The sequence below is a fragment of the Pipistrellus kuhlii genome, unplaced genomic scaffold (genome assembly GCF_014108245.1).
Source record: "Pipistrellus kuhlii isolate mPipKuh1 unplaced genomic scaffold, mPipKuh1.p scaffold_m20_p_4, whole genome shotgun sequence".
Lineage (NCBI taxonomy): Eukaryota > Metazoa > Chordata > Mammalia > Chiroptera > Vespertilionidae > Pipistrellus > Pipistrellus kuhlii.
In genome coordinates, this window is record NW_023425540.1 from 13,349,681 (window position 1) to 13,372,949 (window position 23,269).

Sequence of the window (23,269 nt, forward strand, 5' to 3'; positions counted from 1 at the left end):
TGGTTTTGTGGTTTCATGCTTTGGTAGGTGTTGAATTGAAAAGGGACAAGCCCAGCCTCTCTGCACTCCTCCTCATTTCCTTTGAGGGCATGCCCTGCTCAGCATCCTCTTCTATGGCCTCCCTGATTCTCGCTGGTGATGGCGGGTAAATAAGGGGCAGGTACACCTGGCCCTTTCCCATTATCTTCCCAAACTATATTTTGGCATAACCTCTAAGTCTTATTTTTCTCAGGCCTTTAGCTTTGAGTCTCAGTTACCTATTGCATAGTTCTATTTAAATTTTTACTCTAATAATTGTAGTCTACCCATTTCTCTGGATGACAGGGAAAGTCATAGATGTGGAAGATGTGAAAGGTAAAAACATATTTTAAGAAAGTCTCATTTCACCCATCACCTCTCTTAATTTTTAAAACATATTTTAAAAAGTCTCATTTCACCCATTACATCTCTTGTGAGTAGATGCTTGCAGCAACCTAACTACCCAAGCCTGGTGCTCAGAGGGTTTCATTCAGTTCTGTTCCTGTGCTCCTCCCCCTCAGCATTGCTGCAGAGGGCTGCACTGGTCTCTGGGTTGGTGCTGAGGGATGGTCACACTGAGGACTAGACCAGGAGGGAGTTGTGGGTGTTGACGAGAGAGTAGCTGCTTACTGTTAACAGTTTAGGCAAGAATAGAGGCTCTGTGGATAGAGAAGTGGGGGCTGATGAGCAGGAGAGAAGTGAAGATGCTGGGGGTCCCAATGGACTTGAGGAGCAAGAGAAAGAGGGGAAGAAGAGCTGACTTCTGACATAGAGTGGGATGAAAAGCTGCTGGTTTTAAGGGGGTTTAATTCCAGGTGATAACATGGCCCGGGGTGTAGTCATTGGACGAAGCTGAAGAGAAGTTGAACACCCTTGGTGTGTAGGACACAGACCATGAGTTTCAGTAGTTTGAGTGAATGTTGAAATGAACAGATCTGGTGTCAGAATCCTTTATAAATACTGAGAGTGGTCTTGGAGTTGGTAAAGAGTGGGCAGGGCTGGGTTAGCAGAGGCCCGGAGCTGGTGTAAGGTTGGAGCCTCCGAGGGAGAGAAGGGCTGCAGAGGGAGAAGAACCTCGGTTTTTAGTTAGCACGTGGCAGTTATCATACATGACTTCCTATGGTCCTCCCAGGAATCTGGTGAGATGCACACAGGAAGAGAAATACATTTTCCCCAAGAAAACCATTGTTTCTCGCCAGCATTAGGACTCAGGTCAAGTTTCCTTGCTGCGTTTGCTGTGAAGGCCTTGCTCTTCTGTGTACTACTCACAGAAAAGCAACCTCTTAGAAAGAAAACTTATAGGCTGTACACAGAAAAGGAAGAGCATTTCTCTAAGTTTTCTTTATCCCAGACTGCTGCAAATCTTCAGGCTGCACATAGTGGAGAAGAACTGATGGGCTGTCAGGAACTGGTCCAGGAGAGGTTCTTATGCTGCCACCTAGTGTCCATGACTGGACTTACCACAAAACTTTGGCTATAAATATTCTGAAAAGTAGTTTGTTTTTTTTTTAAAGGAAATTGCAAGTAAATGCTTAATTTTGCAAGAGAATAGCTATTAAAACACCTTCTCGTTTTCTGTCCCTACCAGGCAGATTTCTTTACCTGGCCTCTTATTGCCTCAAGGGTTAGACCAATCCGGTCAATTACTTCATTCCACAAAACAGAAATTATGACTTAGTGGCACCCATGGTTATCTTACAACGAACACTTTCTGCAAGGTCTTGGATCACTTTGAACAGTGAGAAGAATTCTGGGCTTGGCATCAGAAGTTTCTAAGGCATTCAAGTCTTGACTCAGTGGTACTTTCTTTGAGTGAAGTTATCATTCATATAACCCAACTCTGAATATATCTGAACTTGCACATTGACCAAATAATTTAAATACAAAAATTTCCTCTCTTAAGAAAAAAAGCCCTGGCTAAGTAGGCCCCATGTGCTGGGGTTGCAGTTTAGATCTCTGGTCGGGATGCAAGTTTTTGGTCCCTTATGTAGGAGGCTTCTCTGAAAGCAAGATCCAAATTGTTCATTTGTCTAGAGCAGCACCATCCAATAGAAATACAATGTACGCCACACAGGTGATATTACATTTTCTAGTATTATATTTTAAAAAGCTAACAGAAATAGGTGAAATTAATATTATGTATAATGTGATAGTTCTAAATGTTATTTCAATAGTCAATAGGTATAAATTTTTTAAAAAGGAGATATATAATATTCTTTTCGTTGTTTTTCTTTTGTACTAAGTCTTTGAAATCCTGTAGTATTTTACACAAACAGCAAATCTTGATTCTGACCAGCTGCATTTCAGGTGCTAAATACTGGATACCATTACCCTGAGGCACACACTGTAAAATGACATTTGGAATGGATGACAGATGAGACTTTTGCTTTTGTGAAATAAGAGTATGATAAAAATGAAGGAGTTGTTGGAAAGGAGAACAGGCTTATCCATGCCCTCATACAGCTGTAAAATGTATCTTTTACCCCAGGGCCTCCCTCCACAGCTGTAAAAAGTGGCCCTAATGTACCCTTAGAGAAACGGCCACCTCAGCATGCAGACCATAATTTTAAGGTGGATTCTGGCTGCAAAGATGCAATAACAATGGAATTATACATTCTTGTCTTCTGAAGAAGACCTAGTCAAGTATCCTTAAAAAATTCTGGACCAAGTGAAAAGAAAAATTCATGACACAAAAGATTAGTAGGAGACCCAGAAAGCCCTTGTTACTCTGTCAGCAATATATTGATACAATTTTTGAAGAGAAGGTTGACAACCTTATCACAGGAGAGAGTTTTTGGTAATAGAAAGGTGATACTTTCACCTCTGACTCTGATGGAGATAACATGGGATTACATAAAAATTGTTAACCTAACATCAGATGACTTAGGGAGGTGAAGTTTTCCTATACTTTGGTACAGACTTGACAAAGAATCTCTGGTTTACTTTTTATCAGGCATCCCTGATAAAATTCTATAAACTGGATGGCTTACAACATAAATTTATTTCTCACATTTCTGAGGCTGGGAAGTCCAGCTGACTAGGGTTTCTGGTGAGAGCTCTCTTCCTGGCTTACAATTTGTTGCCTTCTATGCCTTCAGGATGATGGAAAGTGAGAGTCTGGTGCCTCTTCTATTCTTATAAGTCTTATCAGATTAGGGCCCCACCTTTACTTCCTTATTTAATCTTTATCACCTCTTCACAGGCCCTATCTCCAGATGTCTTAGATCAGGTTACTAGAACAAAGTACCACAGACTGGGTGACTTAAACAACAAAAAATTATTGTTTTCCAGTTCTGGAGAATGGAAGTCTTAGGTTAAGATCCCAATATAGTCAAATTCTGGTAAGGTTCTCTTCTGGTTTGCAGACTCCCAATTTCTTGTATCTTCACCTGGTGCAAAGTGGAGAGGGAAAGCAAGGTTTCTTCTGATTCTTATAAGGACACTAATCTTATTCATGGGGCTCTACCCTCTACCCTCTTTACCTCATCTACACTAATAAAAGAGAAACATACAAATTAACCATCACTCTGCTACACCCACAAGCCACACTCACCAGCCAATCAGGAGGGGGTATGCAAATTAACCCAACCAAGATGGCAGTTGGCCATGGAGCTGGAGCAAGGAGGAGGCTTGGGTTGCCCTGGCGATGGAGGAAGCCAAGCTTCCCGCTGGCCCTGGCCTTAAAATTGGTGACTGACTGTATGCCCGTCCAACCACCTGATACATATGACTCACACTGGTAATTTAAAAATAAAGGTTGCCTTGTGCATGCACGATACATATAAAGCTCTCGCTGGCACCAATCTAGACAGAGTAGGAAAATTCCTACCTGAATCCGTTTTCGGACATGGTCAGTTATATGTTGCTTTCTCTCAGGTTTGAAGAGTGTGTGATGTTAAAGTTAAAGTTGTAAAAACTTCATCACAAGGGAAATTAATCAAGCACTCTGAAGATGTTTTTACTCTTAATGTGGTGTATAGGGAGATATTGGAATAATTTTGATCAATTTATCAGTCATTGCTTTTATCAATGTTGTTTTTATATGATGTTTTTGTTGTTTTTATATGTTTTTGTTGTCTTTATATCATGTTTTGTTGTTTTTATATCATGTCTTTATTATTTCATGTTGTTATTAATCAATTTATATATTATTTTCATATATATTTTACTAATTTTCTTTCATCTCTGAAACTTCTATTATAAAGAAAGGATAAATAGTGATATTAAAATATTTCTTCTAATTCATACATTGGACCATTACCTCCCAAAGGCTTTACCTCCTAATACCATTCCACTAGGGCAGTGGTTGGCAAACTCATTAGTCAACAGAGCCAAATATCAACAGTACAATGATTGAAATTTCTTTTGAGAGCCAAATTTTTTAAACTTAAACTTCTTCTAACACTTCTTCAAAATAGACTTGCCCAGGCCGTGGTATTTTGTGGAAAAGCCACACTCTAGGGGCCAAAGAGCTGCATGTTGCTCGCGAGCCGCAGTTTGCCAACCAACATATAAATTGGGGGAGAGGACACATTTATTCCACACACTGAATATAGTTGCATTAGGGGTTAGGGCTTTAACATATAATTTTTTTTTTTTTTTTTTTTTTTTTTTTTTTTTGCGGGGGAATACAATTCAGTTCTGAGCAGATATTATGAGTAGGGAATTCCATTTCAGATGCTCTCTAAATAAATTAAGGTTATCATCTGCCTGAATGATTTCCTTAGGATGAAATTCCACTTACCTGAGGCCAATGACTAGTTTTGTATTTTCCAAAATTCCAAGGGTTTGTGTAACATCATTCTCTGATATCTTCTAGAGTACAAAAGTTTCATTTTCATGATAAAATAAATTTCATTATGACCCATACTTCTCCCAAGAAAAACTCATGGGGACAGTTTTGGGGGGTTTCCAGGTAAACTAATATTACTGCAAGATACTTTTTCTAATTAACTATTTCTCCTATTTTTTTTCCTCTATAAAGTTATTTCTTCTTGTCACAGAACTGCAAAGACAGAGTAGGTTCCTCCACCTGTCCTGTTTAAAAATAATGAGCATTCCATAGTCAAGAGGAAAAGAGGGTCTTTTAAATAAATGTATGGGTATTTCTAGAATAGTTAATTTCTATGTGAAATTAGCAATACTTCCTTCCAAGCTTGAGTGCACACAGTATACAAACCTGTGAAACTAGAATAAATTTAAAAAGTACCTTTCCTATAAATATCTTAAAATTGGTGTACACTTGAAATCTATTTTTTTTTTATTGCTGTGACAAGTGGGAAATTCCATAAAGTGAAAATTTAGTGTGTTTTGATTTTGTTGTAAAATGTGATATTTATGGTATGGAAACTGGAGATATGCATCCAACTTGTACTATGTTCCTTATGCAGAGTTAAGAATCAATCAAACAAACAAAACAAACACTCTAATGGTTCAACAGTGTTCTTCATAAAGTTATTGTAAGGGTGGAGTTCAAAGAAGAGGAACTCAGAGTCTTTCATGCTTTATCTATTCCAGGAAAGGCCACTGACGTAGCTATTAACTTGAGATGATTCTAAATGTAAGTTACCAAGTCTAAGGACTTACAAATTGTAATCTATATAATAAAAAGCTAGTAGTTGTTATGCTGTAATGACCAAAGACCGGTGTGGCAAGGAATACATGGGTGGGAAAAGCTGCGTGCATGGTGAGGCATGCGTGGGTGGGTGGGGCCATGTGATTTCGTGTGCTGGGCTTCTAGTATCATCATATAACTTTTAGTTATCTAAGTTAGGAATGTTTGATTCTAAGGGGAAACTAGAAATGAAATGAAATTATCTCTAGTAATTATATCTAATACTGGTATGTAGGCTTTCACTTAAGCTTATAGATATTTTGTTATTACTTCTTCATCCTGACATAAGAATAGGCTAATTGTTGTAATTATATTACAGTTCATGGGCTATGGGGAAGCACGAGACTTGGTTGGAAAGTCTGTAAGGAGGATGCTCTGAAAGGTTGGGGCCTCTGGGGGGACCTTGCCAAAGGCAGCAGCCCCTACCTTGACTTTTCCAAAAAAGTCTTATCTCTTGGGTATTTTACTAGAATCTGTATGTTTATACTTCAAAATGTCCTTGCTTTTTAAAGGACGGATGTGTTTTCTCAAGGATGCTTACTCTGCTAATAGCATCTAATAGTTAATTTTAGTTCAAGCTGTTATTACAATAAAAGCCAAAGGAGGCAGGCGAACAGAGCTACTTGATGGCGATAGCCAACTAGTTCCTTAGCCCTCTCTTTCACAGAAACGTGTGTCAGAGTAATCATTTACCCGTTGTTCAGAGTCTGCTGGTCATCTCCAGGAATGGGCTTCTCATAAATTCTTCTAAGAAACTCTAATTTAGCTTTTGACTTATTTAGTTTGATATACTTGCTAATAATTTATTTCTGTAATGTTAATAAAAAATTTTAATATATCCCAATATACATACATATTAAAACACACACATGTACCTGTGTGTTAATGTATTATGTATATGTCTTTAACCTAATGTCTTTTTTGGTTCCAGGATCCCAACCAGGCCATCACAGTGGGTTCTCAAAGCCATCTTGTGGTTAACTTCCCAGTTTCATATCATTCATGATAGGAAAAGACAACCAATTAAAAGTTAAGCTTTTCTAACCCTTTCAGGGAAAATGTTGTGTCTAGAATATATTAGCCCAGCCATCCTGGCTCAGTGGTTGAGCATCAACCTATGAAACAGGAGGTCACGGCTTGATTCCTGGTTAGGGCTTATGCCCAGGTTACAGACTTGATCCCCAGTGAGGGGCAGGTAGAAGGCAGCCAATCAATGATTCTCTCTCATCATTGATGTTTCTATCTCTGTCTTCCTCTTTAAAGTCAATTAAAAAATATATTTTAAAAATTTTAATTTAAAAAAGAAGAATATCTTAGTTGGCTCATATCAATAAATTCAATCTGATAGCACTTGATAATTCTTTTTTAAAAAAAATATTTTATTGATTTTTTTCACAAAGAGGAAAGGAGAGAGAGCGAGAGCTAGAAACATCGATGAGAGAGAAACATCGACCAGCTGCCTCTTGCACACCCTTCACTGGGGATGTGCCTGTAACCAATGCACATGCCCCCGACTGGAATCGAACTCGGACCTTTCAGCCCGCAGACCGATGCTCTATCACTGAGCCAAACCAGTTTCGGCAGCACTTGATAATTCTTCATCTCGACCCCTTTGTTATATTCCTAGAGATGCTATGGCAAAGTACCACAGAGTGGCTTAAAACAACAGAAATTTATTCTCTCCTAGTTCTTGAAGCTAAATATCTGAAATGAAGTTGTCAGCAGGGCTATGCTTCTTCTAAAGTAGGGGTGTCGAATCAGAGAAGGGGCCAAAATCTAAAATCCAGCCTAAATCACGGGCCGAATGGTTTACTGAACAGTCATAAACTGTCATTGTGATGGAAACGCAGCAGAGTGCACTGATGACAGCGCGGTGTGGGCCACATTGCAAGGCCTGGCGGGACGGATTTGGCCCGCGGGCCTTGTGTTTGACACATGTGTTCTAAAGGCTCTTTGGAATAAACTTTCCTTGCCCTTCCCTAGCTCCTACTGGCTCCCAGAAGTTCTTGGCTTATAGCTACTTCACTGCAATCTCTGCTTCCATCTTCAAACATGCTTCTTCCTCAGTGTCTATATATTTCTTCATCTTCTCATCATATAAGGATGCTGGTCATTATATTTAGGGCCCAGTCTAATCCAGCATTACATGGATTAAATCTGCAAAGACCCTATTTCCAAATAAAGTGACATGAGGTTCCAGATGAACATGAATTTCGGGCGACAATATTTAATCCAATATAATCATATACTTTTACTATTCATAAGATATATAACTCACATATTCTTTCACTTGCTGTGATTTTTGAGCATGTGTATTTATTACTATTTAAAATAAAATTAAAAGGGTAAAATACCCACTATTCTTTGCTTTAAAATGCAAATAGTCTTTCCATCCAGTTTCTCCTTTTGGTGCACACTATCATATAATCTTTCTATGCTGGTTTTCCAGTCTTGCCTATTTCCAATCTTTTCTCTAACTGCAAACAAAATGATCTTCCAAAACAATCCTTCCTGTGTTTCAACAAGGACCAAGCACAGGCTCCCTGGTTAGCCGAAGGTGACTTTTCATAATCTAGTTTCCAGCATCCTTCTTCCAATTTCATCTATATATATATAAAACCCTAATAAGCAAATAGACCAAAATGCAGAACAACTCAACAACCAGTTGCTATGATGTGCACTGACCACCAGGGGGAACCTGTGGAACATGGCAGGCATCGGCTGTGGTGGGATGATGGAGCAGGTGAGCTGGGGCAACAGACCAAGGTGGGGCACTGGTCGCTGTCATCAGGGTGAGCCTCTGGAGGTTCCTGAAAATTTTTTGCTCTCATGTGCCATGACCCTGCCCAGCACTTGCACCCACTGCTGGCGCCCTGCATTGCCCCGATTGCTCAGCACCATCAGAGGATGTGAGCAGCAGCTGCGAGCCCTATTCACCCCTGAGGGCTTCTCCTCCTCCCCCTGCTCCTGAGGGGCAATCAGGGCAACAGCTGCTGCTCAAACCTGCTGACAGCACTGGCCCCAATGCTTCAGGAGCAATGGTGGGGGGCAGAGCAGGGCTGCCAGGAGACAGGGGACCAAGGGCTGCAGCAGGAGGGGCCAGGCGAGGGTGCAGATGGGCTGAGACCCACCCGTGCCCACTGCAGCCTCGTGACCCACAGTTCCTTTCAAGGTACATGACTTCGTGCACTGGGCCCCTAGTCTTTCAATAAAATCTCTGCTTCCTTCCTAGTTTTTGCCCCACAATATTTGCAGGTTTCTCAATTGCCATGCCATTTCCTCCTTCTGTATTCTGGTTCTGTACTGTTTGCTTGATAATACCCTTTGTATCCATGACTGCTGTTCACGTGTAGAGGCTATCACTAATCTATAGAGACAGAAAGGAAAGTAGTGGTTGTTGTCTGAGGTTATGGTGGTGAGAATGAAGACTGATCACAAACAGGCATGAAAGATATTTTTGGAGTGATGGAAATAGTCTAAAATTAGGTGGTAGTGATGGTTGTACAACTTTGTATATTTATTTAAACTCATTGCATTGTACATTTAAAATGAGTGAACTTTATGGTGTTTAAACAATAATTTTTTTTTTTTTTTTTTTTTTTTTTAGAACTGGGTAAAAAATATTGTCTACTCTTTTGGATTATAGTCAACATATACAAATAACATATAAAAAATAGATCATCCAGTGCATTCAAAATTATTCTCAACTCTAAAGAAAAAAAAAGGCACCTATTAGATATTAAAATATACTGAACTGCAAGAGGGTGACAAAACCATTCCAGAAAAAAAAAAATCAGATTTAACTGCTTCTTTGCTAGTATGGGAGATCTTAAAACTGCAGGCATTTCACTACTTGATCTTTGATCTGTTAATATTTTCCTTTTGCTCTTGTTCCTCTAAAATCAAATTTTCTATTTGAAAGAGCACAGTCGAGAACACACAGGGCCGCGCCTGCGCAGTGGAACAGGTTCGCCCCCCGTTCCCGCCCTCAGGCAGGGGAGGGACCGTAACTTCCAAGCCCTGGGACCTGGAGCCTGACTCCGCACGGAAGGCCACGGTCCTCCGGCCTCGGGGGCGGACCGTGACGGCATCATTCTCGGAAGGGCTGGCAGGCCGCGCCACACTACCTGCCCACACCCCTCTCTTTACAGTTGAGGAAACGCGGGTGGGCGCTGGGTGACACTCGGGAGCCCCGAGTGCCACTGAAAGATGCCCAAACAAACACATCAGCGCCCTTCACACCTCGGGCCGGTTTCCCTCCTCCTCCCCCTCCTCACCGAGGACGCGTCCCGCTGGGTTCCCTTTCCTCCCCCCTCTACTTTCCCCCTGGGGCTGCCCGCGACCCCCCCAAAAAAAGGAAGGCGCACCACACACCTTGGGGCCAAGTGACAGCTCCAGGGTGTGGAGCATGCGCAGTGGCGACGCCACTAAGGACGCCTCCCCGTCGCGCTCCGCCGCGCAGGCGCAGGCGCAGGCCCCGCCCCTAGACGCTCCGCCCTCGCGGGCCACGCCCCCTCGGCGGGGGTCAGAGGCCGCGGGGCGGGCGGCCGTGACGCGCGCGGAAGCGCCCTGGGCAGCCTCGGGAGCCGGCGGGCAGCGGAGCGGCGGCGGCGGCCACGGCCGGGCGCCCCGACGGCAGGGGCCCTGGATCGCTCGGAGGCGCTGACCCCCCGCGGCCCCGCCGCCGTCCCCGGCGGCTCCATGAGTCGGGAGACCATGCCCCAGCCGGGAGCCTGGCTGGGCGCGGGCCGTGCGGAGAAGCTGGCGCGGGAGGCGGGCGCCGTGTCCCCGGGCCCCGGCAGAGCCGCCGCGCGGGGAGGCGGGAAGGCGGCGGCCGGCGGGCAGCAGCGGGCCGCCGTGCGGTGCCCGGCCGAGCAGTAAGTTCGCAGGGCGCGGGCGGTGGGAGGGGCACCGGGCTCGGTCCCCCCGGGAGGCTGGGCATGGGGTGGGGTGGGCTGGGAAGCAGCCGGCATGGGGTGGGGTGGGCTCTCAGTAAGGTGGTCGGGGCAGCGGCGTTTGGAGACAGTTGTAACCAGAGTACGAAGGTTTTTCCGGAGGGACCCCCTCCCAGGTATGGTCACCTAGTGCCCGACTTCACACCTCCCCCCCCCCCCCCCCCATAGTCTGTCTGCATTAGGGGTTAGGGTTAGGGTTAGGGTAACTCTGAAGTCTAAGAAAGCGCCAGGAACTTGGGAAACCTACTGTGTTACACCGAACACCCAGCGGATCTTTCCTCCAACCTGGCAGGAAAATGGAGCCAGGCGGCAGGTGTGTTCCGGAAGGCAAGTCGCGGCTTGAGGAGCGGCCCACCTGTTGCTAGACTTGGCGCGGAGTCTGCTCCAATCTGGTCGCTTGTTAGCGGCTCGCCAGAGATCCCCCATTAGCCTTAAATACGGAAGGGAGTGCGGGTTAGATCCATTCCTTACGCAACTGCGAGAAAGCGGCATAGGTCCTGCAAGGGGATGGGGGTGGAAGCAGAATACACAGCTGAAGGCTGAAGCTTTGCTGCACTTTCCAAGCTCTAAGCACATATGTTTGAGTTCCCAAATTGAGGAAAGCATGCCGATAACCGGTTTGATAGATAAGTGGAAAGCTGAAGTAGGTGTATTTAAATGCTCTTTAAAAAAAATAAAGTTTTGCATTTCCTAAAAAGGGGTCTGTTGCAGGATTGTTAGGCAGCTAGTGTATTGTAATACTTCTCCTTTGCGTGGTTCTTTACCATGGGCTGTGTGGCATTCTCATTTATTGTGCACCCAAACCCTTTTCGATGTAATTATCCACACTTAGTGGCCGCTGGGAAGTATTTAGAGTAGGAAGTTTCAAACTCTGGCCCCCAGGAGTGAGGAGGTAGGTAACCTTGGTAAAGCTGGCCAGGTAGGTGTTCTCTGTGGGGGCGTAGTCTAAGTTTCAGCCTATAAGTTGGCTTTTCTATGTTAAAACAAACAAACTGATATTCGGACTTTTGTATGAAATGTCCTGACTTTAAAATATTTATATTTTAATTGAAACCATTAACTGGTGTGAGCTGATGTGACCTGTGGCTTCCATTTTGCTCCTTGAGTTGGAGACCTCAGACTCTGCAGCCTGTAAAATAGGAGCATTTTCTGCCTCTCCCCTCTCCCGGCCCATGCGGTGCCTAACTGCTGCCACCTCACTTCTGCCCCCATCTAATGGCCTTGCTGCTCAGATGCTGCTCCTCAGCCTCTGCAGAGCAGTTTCCTGCCCCTTGGCTGATGCAGAAATTATGAAGTGAGCATTATGTTCCCGAAAGTATACATATAGTTATTTGGCAACTTTTCCTGCTGCATGTGGCTCCCAGCGTCTGCATACCTGGGAAATGGGTCGTGGTGTGGAAGGAGCACTCCTTCCTGGTGAAGAGGTCTTTTGGCCTCTTCTGTCTTCTGCCAGTAGAACTATAGATTTAGAGCTGAAAGGAATCTAAAAAGCTCAGCCTAGGTTGTCATTTTATACATTAGGAAACTGAGTGGCCGATCGATAGGTACAGCTTGCCCAGGGAGAAACGGAGTAGGTTTCAAGGCCAAGTTCCCTGATGCCTGGGTGGGAACCTCCTCCAGTGTCTCTCCGGCTTCCTCAGCAAAGCAGGCAGAGGGACATGAATTAAGACAGCACACTTCAGATTTTTGTTTTCCTGGACTAGATGTTTCGTTTTGTAGTTTATTTAGAGCTTAAATTCTTTTTCTTCCCGCTTTTGTTGTCGGTGATCTTACTCTCTCTAACTCAGAACCAAGAGGAAGAAGCAAGGAAAGGAAGTGAAGATAACTTAAGGTGTCACCAACTGCAGAACATCACATCTTGTATTTTTTCGCTTTCTGGCCAATTATATAAGCAGTGAGGCTATTTCTGTTTGCTCTGTGACACTTTCTTAAGGGTTAGAGAAACTGCATCTTATAAACTGCTTATTTTATAGTTTGCAATGTAATGTGTGCACATCAGTTCTTATATGATGAAAAATGCAACCTAATAGTTGGGTAAAGATTTAAGTAAATAATGTAATGTCTGAATTACAACTTAAAATACTTTTAAATTGTGTTTTTCTGTCATTGGAGCCAACTTTGTTCTTCTCACTCAAAGAATTGTGTTTTCCCTGCACAGGAATTTGAATAAAATATTTGTACTTGAATATATGAAATAGCATAAAACTACAGATGTTTTGAGATACCTTGCAGTCATTTTTAATGCATTCTATTGACAGTACTTATGAGTACAAACCATAGCCCAAATTTATAGCCACCAATCATTTCAGATGTGTCTCTTTGAAGTGTGCAGTGATACATTGGGAAGGGATGGATCATTATCTAGGCAGTGCTGTAAGATACTGATTCTTTTAGGCCAACGATTTTCAACCCGTAGGCTGCAAGAATTTTTAAAACATGCAATATCTGACTATTGAGTCAAGAGCACTGACCTCTTCTCCCTCTCTCTCTCTCTCTCCCTCTCCCTCTCCCTCTCCCTCTCCCTCTATCCCCCTCTCTCTCTCCCTCTCTCTCTCCCTTTCTCCTTCTCTCTCTCTCTCTCTCTCTCTCTCTCTCTCTCTTCCCCCCCCCCTCTTCCTCTTCCTTTCCCTCTCTCTAAAATCAATAAGAATATCCTCAGGTGAGGATTAAAGAAGAAAATAATAGCAGCCAATACAACAATAGCATCCAATGTGGATGATTAAAAAAAATATATTACTTTTTTTTTTTTTTTTTTTTTTTTTGTCGGATCAGCAAAATATATTTTTTGGTGTACTGAAGAATTTTAGTAATTAGTTGGGTGTGCCATTAGATAAACAAGTTTGGAAATTGCTGCTTTAGACTAAGTTCACTGCATTTCCTAAGGGAGAGAAGTACAAAGAATGACATAAAAATCATATGGATAAGCTACTTGGTAAATCTTTTCCCCCTTCATCTCTCTCTCCCTTCTTTTCTTTCCTTCTTAGCTCTTGAGGTTGATTGCCATCTTCCCCAACCCCCTTAAGCCCTGAGGATGGCTCCTGAGATGAGCCCCATTTAAATACCTTGTAGGTCAGATCAGATTCAGTTGGCTTTTTTTTTTTGGACGCTTCTTCATTGCTTGTATCATCAGCAGGTCTCTTATGCTTCATCTCCTGCTCACCCCAGTCTTACATTTGAAGCTTACGCTATCTCCACGTCTTTGCTTAGGGAAGTGAGAAGCGAGACTGCTTTGTGGCTCTTCTCTGCCTGCTTGCCTCGTGGAAGGACAGGGTTTGAATCTGCGGTCCACGGGTTGGCCGTGGGTGGGTAGGGGGAGCATGACTGTGAACTGAAATTGAAGGCAACTCTTCATGTGCATTTATATGTTTCTGGGCCGAGCTTCTGATGAAAGCTGTGGCTTCTCAAAAGATCTGTGAATAACAACAAATTGTTAAAACATTGTTCTTGGGTGTTGCTAAATATACCACTGTGCCAGTGTGTTTTCCCACCCAGCTCACACGTGAGGAGCTTCAAGGGGCTATATTTGATGGGGTATCAGCTATGCCCTCCTGCCTCTCCCCTTACCTGGATGTAGAGCCAGCTTCAGAGTTGAGAGCTTAGATATCTCTGAGAATCAGGCCTCAGTGCTGAGGGTCCAGGGTCGTCCCCATACACCTCTGGAAGTTGTGTGGAGTATCGTGAGCCAGTCATGGAAAGTCCAGTTGCAGAAGGGTGGTGGAATTTTGGCCTGGGTGCTGGTACTTTCCTGCATTTGATGTGTTGTTCACCCATCTCTACAACTGGTAAGCGGAGGAGAAAGGCTCGGTTGAATGGTCTTTGCTATTCCTGTGTGGGAAGGTGCATTGGTGTCACAGTGGTTGACACTGTCTCACCAACACTGTCTGGGCCACTAGTCTCCCAGGACAGGCCAAGTTAAGCGTGAACTGCAGTGTTCAGGTTAAGAGAGCTGAACAAAATCATCTTCATGTTAGCTTTTTTAGACAAGGGGAAGTTGGTGCAAGTGTTCATAATGGTGAGGGATTAGAATGCTGTCTTGTTAGCTTTGCATATATGTCAGCATTGACTTTTTTCATGTTAGATCTTGTATCAGAAATTGAAAAATTGGCTTCACAGAAATGTGTTCTGCTTCACTGTGCTCTATGTTTTTAGATTATAGCTTTTGTTTTTAGGAATAGTGTAATTTTGTTTCTAGGTAGTAAGCATTTTTAAATTAAGTTTTCAAAAATGTATTGTTATGTAGGTCTTTGAACAGCAAGAGGAAGCTTATAATTTAGAATGCAATGTCATGTAACTTTCTCAATGGTGTATGTTGCCTTAATATTAATAAGATTATGTTACCTCTAGCATAAGAGAAAATGGGAACTTGAATATATACACTTTAAAATAACATTACAGTGCTAAACTAAACATTTTCTAAGGAGGAGTTGCTAACAGTTTGATTTTAAAATTTAATTAAATTGTATAATTGAGTGTGATTCACATGCCATCGTCCCCAGGAAATCAAGTCACATTTATGACTTCATCTTACTTTTCTTTACTAGTACTACAGTAGTTCCAGAGGGAACTTTGCTATGGGGCGGGATGGGGTCCTTCAGCCTGGCCTGGGCCCTCTCCGGGTGGGACCCCTCGCTCCTTAACACCCGTCTGATCACTGCTCCTTACTGCTCGGCTTGCTGCTCCTTAGCGCTGCTGTGGAGAGAGGCTCCTGCCACTGCTGCTGTGCTCGCTGGTTGTGAGCCTGGCTTTTGGCTGAGCGGCACTCCAGCTGTGGGAGCTCACTGACCATTGGGGGGCAGTTCCTGCGTTGAGTGTCTGCCCTCTGGTGGTCAGTGCACATCATAGCAACCAGTCGTTCTGGTCATTCCTCCATAACGGTTGCTGGGCTTTTATTATATAGACTAAAGGCCTGGGTGCACAAAATTCGTGCATGGGGGGGTGGGTATCCCTCAGCCCAGTCTGCACCCTCTCCAATCAGGACCCCTCGAGGGATGTTGGATATCCCCCTCACAATCCAGGACTGCTGGCTTCCAACTACTCAACTGCCTGCCTGCTTGATTGCCACTAACTGCTTCTGTCTGCCAGCCTGATCACCCCCTAACCACTCCCCTGCCAACCCGATCGATGCCTTACTGCTCCCCTGCTAGTCCAGTTGCCCCTAACTGTCCTCCTGTGCCAGCCTGGTCACCACTTACTTTCCTTCCCTGCAGGCCTGATCACCCCAACTACTCTCCCCTGCTGGCCCCGGAACCTCCAACTGCCCTCCCTTGCCAGTGTGGTCCCCCCAACTGGCCACCTCTGCTGGCCTGGTTCCTCCCCCCCCGCCCCAACTGCCCTCCCTTGCTGGCCATCTTGTGGTGGCCATCTTATCTCCACATGGTGGCAGCCATCTTTGACCATGTGGGGGTGGCCATCTTGTGTGTTGGAGTGATGGTCAATTTGCATATTACTCTTATTAGATAAGATGATCTCACTTTCTGTTTCTATCTTCCCTTTGATTTATTTCTGTTCCTCTATTGTTGGTCTTTGTGGGAATTTGCATTTGTGACTGGTCTGAGAAATGTTTGTTCTGAGAACCCCATCTGGGCACTGGTATTGCGATTGCACTTTGGTAACTTTGTAGATTGAAAAGGAAGAGGACAAAGTATAGCCAAATGTGCATGTAGCACAGCTACAGACTTTCCCTGGAGGTAGAATGTTTAACGACTAATAGATTCCTGGTCTGTTAGAAGTAAGAACTGGAAGAGGAACCATGTAGATCAGCAATTTTCAGCCTTATGCCACAGGAATTTTAAAACATGTGATACCTGTTTCGTCAGGGGCACTGACCTTTTCTCCCTTAGATTGTCAAATAAAAAACTGACATCAGCCGAAGCCGGTTTGGCTCAGTGGATAGAGCGTCAGCCTGTGGACTTAAAGGTCCCAGGTTCGATTTTGGTCAAGGGCATATACCTTGGTTGCGGGCACATCCCCAGTGGGAGGTATGCAGTAGGCAGCTGACTGATGTTTCTCTCTCATCCATGTTTCTAACTCTATCTTTCTTCCTTCCTCTCTGTAAAAAATCAATAAAATATATTTTTAAAAAAATAAAACAAAACAAACTGACAACAGCCAACACAAGAGTAGCTGTCCAATGTGAAACAATCCAAATGATACCTATTTCTTTTTGTCAAGTTGGCAAAAAAATACATTTTTTGGTGTGGTTCAGAATTTTACTATCGAATAATTAGTTTATGAATATCATGAGATGATGTAGGTCATTTAGATCTTATCCAGTCTTCTCTTTATGAAGACGAGAGAACTGACAAGATTAGGTAAGTGCTTGCCCAAAGAGATGCTTCTGGTAATATTTTGAAAGTGATTCACTTGAGTGCCTGTGTTTTAGGATCAGAATTTTTCACATTTGATCAAACTCGGAACATGGCCCGAAAGATATTAAATTAGCAAAAGAAGAACTAACACATTTAGTCACTTTTTATTTTAGGTGTTTGAGGTATAGGCTCTGGGAATCTGCTTTCTGTTTGTTTTGAACTCTGGCACAGGCTCCATGGTTGACATCACACCTTTTACTTGAAATCTGATGATCCAGAGTATGTGGAAAGTACCTTTTCCCTAATATGACCCCTCAACCCCAGAACATTAAAAAAAATCAGCCCACACATACCCCAGCACCTTTATTTTAGAAAGAAAAGGGGTATGTGAAAAGATTATTGTTTATTAATACTTTGAACCAATGGATATAGTATGAGAATTAATAGGAATAGCTAACTTTGAGTGCTGAATATTTTACATTGTCTCTTCCCATAACAACCCTTTGAGGTGGGTACTCTTACTGTCCTTGGTTAAATTTAGGCGCTGACAAATGTAGTTACTTTAGTTCTACAGTCATACATATGGCTGATAAGGGCTGCAGTGAGGACATTTTACCTCTGGGTTCCCACTCCAGTGGGGTCCCACATAGTACCTGTCCTGCTGTGCTAGGCTCATTGCCTATTAGGCAGAGGGAATGGGGAGAGTCAATCACAGGGTGTGAAAGTGCCTGCCTGGGAAACCTTGGATTGGTGTGGGTGTGTGTAGGGAATCACGGAATACTGGCTAGACTGGTAGGTTAAGTCCACATTTTAGACTTTTCTGCTTATTTGGGAACCATTGAAGAGTTTCAGGTTGGGTGGGGAGAGGCAGATATATTAGACTCCCCACCTCTCTCAACACACCTTCATCTGTCTCTTTCTCCCCTCACCCCTTCCTCTTTCTTCCAGCAGTACTAGGCCATGGAGAAGTAGCAGGGGGATCTGGGGATGGGAGCATCTCAGTCGTTCACTTAATTCCTTATTGTTTATTGACCTATTAACTCCTCCTTCCTGTGTGCCATTGTGCCTGGAGCCTCCTGTCTTGTGTGAGGATGGGGGTGTGCTGTCATCGAGGAGTATGGGGAATTGAGGGTCTGATTACTCCTTGTGTGTACATCAGTCAGTTTCCTTGGTCTCAGTTCTCAGTGTCTCCTGTACCTTCTGAATGAAGTACTTGGCCTTTCTGGGGTTCTGCAGGGTTTACTGGTCTTCTCTTCAACAGATGCCCTTCCACAGGCAGCAAGGATTCCCGTCCTTCACCATTTACTCCTCCTTTGTCCACGTTTGGACTTTACTATGTCTTGTGGTTTTAGCAAACATAGTGTTTCTGTTGCCCATCATTGTCATGTTGTGGTGTAAGTTGAGGGGGAGAGAAGGCACCCTAAAACCAAAAGTCCCATCATCTTTGTCTAGCACCCTTGTCTCCCTTTCTAGTACTTAGTAGGTTCTTGTTAGTTCAGTAAGTGAGACTAGAGACTCTTTAGGAAACTATTATATAAGTACCAAGTCAGTAGCAGTGGCAGCAACAAGAGTATGTGGGACAATAGGGATGTGCTCAGGGGAACATGAATATAACAGGGGGAGCCTTTGGAAGGTATTTATTTTTTTAGCTCTGGTGACTTGTAATAATTGATGCTCGCCTATTGTTATTAGAGTAGCTATTGTCAAATTTGTGACATTAAGGTGGACCATCGGCCTGCATACCTATATGAACACTTTTAATAGCACTGTATTTATTCTCGGAACTTGATAGACTATGACAGTGCTTCATTGATAAGACACATGCTAAGGTGCTTACATGTGCAGATGAGGCATTAATAGACTTGTAATTAAAATGGCCTCAGAGCCAGGTGGCAAATGGAGTGATGTAAAATGTCTCATTTGAAGTAAGAAACTCTGAAGTGGAATGATAGAAACACGAGCATCTAAGATGAAAGACCCATATTTTATCAAATTGTCATTAATAAGAAAAAAATTAAACTTCAAATGTCTTATCAATTTATAAGCACCTGCATTTGTGATAAGAGGGAAACTGTCAGTGCAACAGCTTTGAAATGTCTCATTTGGTATGATTTCAGCGAGGAGGACATGTATCGTGCTGCGGATGAAATAGAAAAGGAGAAAGAGTTACTTATACATGAAAGAGGGTTATCAGGTATGTTTGGAATTGTTTTATTTATTGTTTTATTGTTCTGTTTATAGTAGAAAATGCTGTTAAATCCGTATATCCATGTTCATAAAATATTAGGATGTACTTCCTAGGGGATATGCATATGGTCTTAGCTGCGTGCAATTATTCATTTTGTTAGAGTCTGGTGAGTATTGTTTCCTGAGGTCTTAACATTTTATTGAACATATTCTTTTCATGCCATTTTTGTACCCATCAGGATTGGTGGAGTCTCTTGACACTGCCCTCTCTTAGTTCTTGATTTCCTTACATTCTTGGAGGGAGAGTTTGGATTTGCAATGCAGTTTTCATTTCACATGGGAAGACTAATAGAGAACCGTGTCTTTGCATCAGATGGCTATGCGGATTTGACTGACTAGTAAGAAAGAATGATCATGGGATTGGTAGCACTGATCCTCTCGTTTCATGATTTTGTTTCATGTTTCTGCTCAGTCATGCCTGCTCTTCTCATCCCAACCGGGGACCTGTGACCCATCATTGCTGCTAGAGCGAGGCGTTACATCCTGGCCTCCTCCACTGTGTGTGAAGCACCTCATTACTTCACATCCATTTGGGGATTTGTCATGGGAGAGGCACAAGTGGCGTTTTCTCTCTTATTCCCATTGTAATGTGTGTGTTCTAGTGGTTTGTTTTGAGCACTAGCTTCTGTTTGTTTTATGGTTAACAAAAGCATTATCGTATGTGTGATTTGGAAGAAATGATACAAAGTGGGGTTTTGTTGATGGTGTTCAAGTCTTCCTCAGCTAGGAATTGGTGGAACTCCTCACTGGTGGCCATAGGAGATTTTCTTTGTAGGGGCCTAGTCAGATGTATTCTTGGGCCACACTGTTCTAGTCCTCCATGAAATTGCTGAGGACGCTTGGTTTCTGCTGCTGCAGTTACACAGAATTCACTTCTGATGCAGAGTTCTTATTAGTCATACTAGAGGCCCAGTGCACGAAATTCATGCACTTGGGATTGGGGGGTCTAGGGAGGTGTGTGTGTGGGGGGGGTTCCTCAGTCTGGCTTGCACCCTCTTGCAGTCCAGGAGCTCTCAAGGGATGTCCATCTGACAGCTTAGGCCTGCTTCCTGTGAGCCTGGCTTCTGGCTGAGCAGCACTTCTCCTGTGGTGGTCAGTGCATGGCTGTGTGATCAATTAGCATATTAGCCTTTTATTATATAGGATTCCTGAGGAAGAAGTGATTCTGGCTGTTGGGCATTCCTGCTACATTTGCAGAGTCCTCATTTTCTCCTTCACTCTGAAGGCTCTTTTTTGCCTGCCAGTAACAGCCCTAATGCAGGCAGTTGAGCTTTTCAGTGGGCCTGGTCACTTCCAGTGTTAGTCTGAGATTAAAATGGACCCCTTTATATTCTTTCTTGCATCTCAGCCCTCTGGGCTTATTCAGGGCCCTCCTGAAATAACAACCTTTGGAAGGGCCTCTGTAAGGATCTGTTGGTGGGAAGCTCTGTGTATTTGAAAAATTTATTTCAATTTTTTTCTTGAGTAACTCCAGATGAATAGTTGTTGCCTATAATCTTTTTGAAGAACATTTTATTGTGTTGTCTTCTAGTTTCTTTTAGTTAAAACACTGCAGTCAGACTAATCCTTAGTAGATAATCTGTCTTTTCCTTCTCTTTGTCTTAGGTGTTTCTCCTTGATAACTCTTAAGTGTGGATTTTTTTTTTTTTTTTTTTTAACGTGTTGCTTGATATTTTTTTTTTTCTGTTTGCATTTCTGGGTGCCTAGTTTTGTTTTTTTTCATCAGTTCAGAAGAATTTTCAGCTATTATCTTTATGACTATTGCCTTTTCCAGTTCTCGGTATTCACTCCTTCCAGAACTCTAATTAGATATTTGCTAGCCCCCATTCAGTCATCCGAGGCTCTCAATTACACACATTTTCATATATGTTTTTAATCTTGTAGCCTCTGTTGCATTCTAGATGGTTTATTCAGATTTATTTTCTTTCTCCCCCTCCCCCTCCATTTGCCTGATCATTTTGGCTAGTTTATTTTCTCTGCTCATGTTTTTAATTTCTTTATTTTTTTTTAAAGCATTTTAAACATACTCTTCTGGGTCTTTTATTTTTTAAAAATCCTGATAGATATAATTATTTTGCTTATTTCTTTCTTTAAAGGTTGAATTATAAGCTCAGCTCTTGCGTATCTGTGTATTGAGTTCATGCAACTTGGCTTGAGTGTGAGAAAATTTGGCCTTGTTTCTGCCAGGCACCCAGGGTGTCACCTCCCTTGGGCCACTTTATATGAATTTCCAGACTTGTGTTTCCAGGGTCTTGTGGCTGATCTGAATTTACACCCTGTCCCTGTCTGAGAGCCGGCCTGTGGTTATGAATTCTCAAGTCAGAGTTCAGGTCAACAAGGTTTTCTTATATTCACTCTTTGTTAGTGAAAAGGTTTCTTGCACCTTCTCTAGGGATCAGCATACTATGGCTCCCTAGCCAAACTTGACATGCCACCTGGTTTGGTAGAAAGGATGTCATTAGAACTTATCAGTTACATATTGTCATTGGTGGCTTTCGTGCATGGTAAAGTGGAGTAATTGTGACAGAACTTTATGGCCCCCAAAACCTATGTTACTTACTGTCTGGTTCATTATAGAAAAGTTGTGTAATTCTTGGCCCCCCCCCCAAAAAAAAAAATTTGCCTGGTCTTTTTGATAGCTTATTGTTGAGTCTCAGCTTTCTGGAGGGGTTCATCTGTAACTTCCCATGTCCCAAGGGTCTGATCTTTGACTTGGTCACCACATGGTGTTAAGAACCAGGCCTTTTGTTTCATCTCCTGGTTACCTTCTGTTTTTCAGCCTCTTCCCCCCTTTCCCATTAAAAATGTTCTTTCTGATAATCAGAGTCAATGTGGTTTGCAATTAAAGAAAGGAGCTGTTGAACACTCTAAGCAGCTTGCCCCTGGCCTAGAGGTTGGCAGTCAGTGGCTCTAGAGCCCGCCTCTCAAAAAACAGCAGCAGGAGGGAAATTAAAGTACCATTTTGATCTAGCAGCTGTGCAGGTACCCCGTGTCCTCACCCTCTCTGCCCAGTGTGCACATCTGACCCAGCACAGGATTGTGGCCTGGGCCTGGCTTCTTGGCCAGGTGAGGTGCCCTGCTTCTCCCCCTCAAACCTGAGGGGTAGGCCTGCCTGCCTGCCCTGCCCAGGAGGCAGGTGTCATTTTGGCACGTGCAGGAATGAGGACTGCAAGCGAGGAGAGGAGAAAGGCTGGACTTTCTTTCCTGGAGGCCTCTGCTGAGCAGGAAGCATGCTCTGCCTGGTGGGAGGACACGGCCCAGTAAACGTCCTTGACTCTGGACATTAGCAGTTCCTCGTGGTTTGTGGGGAGGTGAGTGGAAAGGCAGATACAAGACAACTCTTTCCTCTACTAAATAGTCAAAAAATGTTTCTTGAATTTCAAGCTATAGGTCTTTATTTGAAGATTGGCTGTGGAGCATTGGTGTTTGAGGTCTCTGTATAATGAGTAGGGGTCTGTTTCACCTTTAAGCCAATCCTGACTTATGCTATAGGAGTTGTCAGCTACATGATCTATGTTGTCTGTATATGTATTATTCCTCTTTTCAGACAGAGTTTATTTTCTTCATAAAGGGATTCACCATGAGATTTTAAAAAATACAGTTCTTAATGTTTTATATTAAAAAAAAACCCTGATTTACCTGAACTACAGGAAGGGCTTAGCAGTTCCTTTTTTGTGCTCCTTAATCATCTCAGCATCCATCACACCCTTGCTTGTGAATGCCTATTGTCTTTTCTTCAGGAGTTTCTTTAAACCCATTCAGGACAAAATCTGGGTCGCAAGCCTTCATATTCCTAGCTCAATGCTTGATGTGTATTAGACATAAATATTTGTTGAATTGAGCTGAATATAATATTTTTATTTTATGTCAACTTCCTCTGGAGTTGATACATTGTAAGGTTCTTCTGTGTTTATATCCTAATTTTTTTTGCTAACGTTTACTTCTTCAATAATTTAAAAAGAAAGTCAAGATATGCCTGAGAATATACTTCCCTTTCTTCCTAAAACATACACATAGATATAGGCATGTACGTGCATATGTGTAGACCACAAAATCCAACTCCAAACAGTAAGGAAAACTAAAGGCCATTTTCTTACTATGTCATTTGTCTGGACATAAGTTATATT

At 43.0% G+C, this 23,269-nt stretch overlaps 1 protein-coding gene across 2 annotated transcripts in view; it reads left to right on the top strand.

Annotated features, from left to right (window-relative positions):
* Positions 1-10,177: 10,177 nt before the first annotated feature.
* Positions 10,178-23,269, top strand: part of OTULIN (OTU deubiquitinase with linear linkage specificity) — a 31,664-nt gene continuing 18,572 nt past the window's right edge. Inside the window, exons 1-2 of one of the 2 annotated variants that reach the window (XM_045571862.1) lie at positions 10,178-10,509; positions 19,013-19,089. In XM_045571862.1, coding sequence (XP_045427818.1) covers positions 10,334-10,509; positions 19,013-19,089 — 253 coding nt within the window. In that variant the 5' untranslated portion in view covers positions 10,178-10,333. The remainder of the gene's footprint in view (positions 10,510-19,012; positions 19,090-23,269) is intronic. The other variant, XM_036409522.2, reaches the window with a different exon arrangement.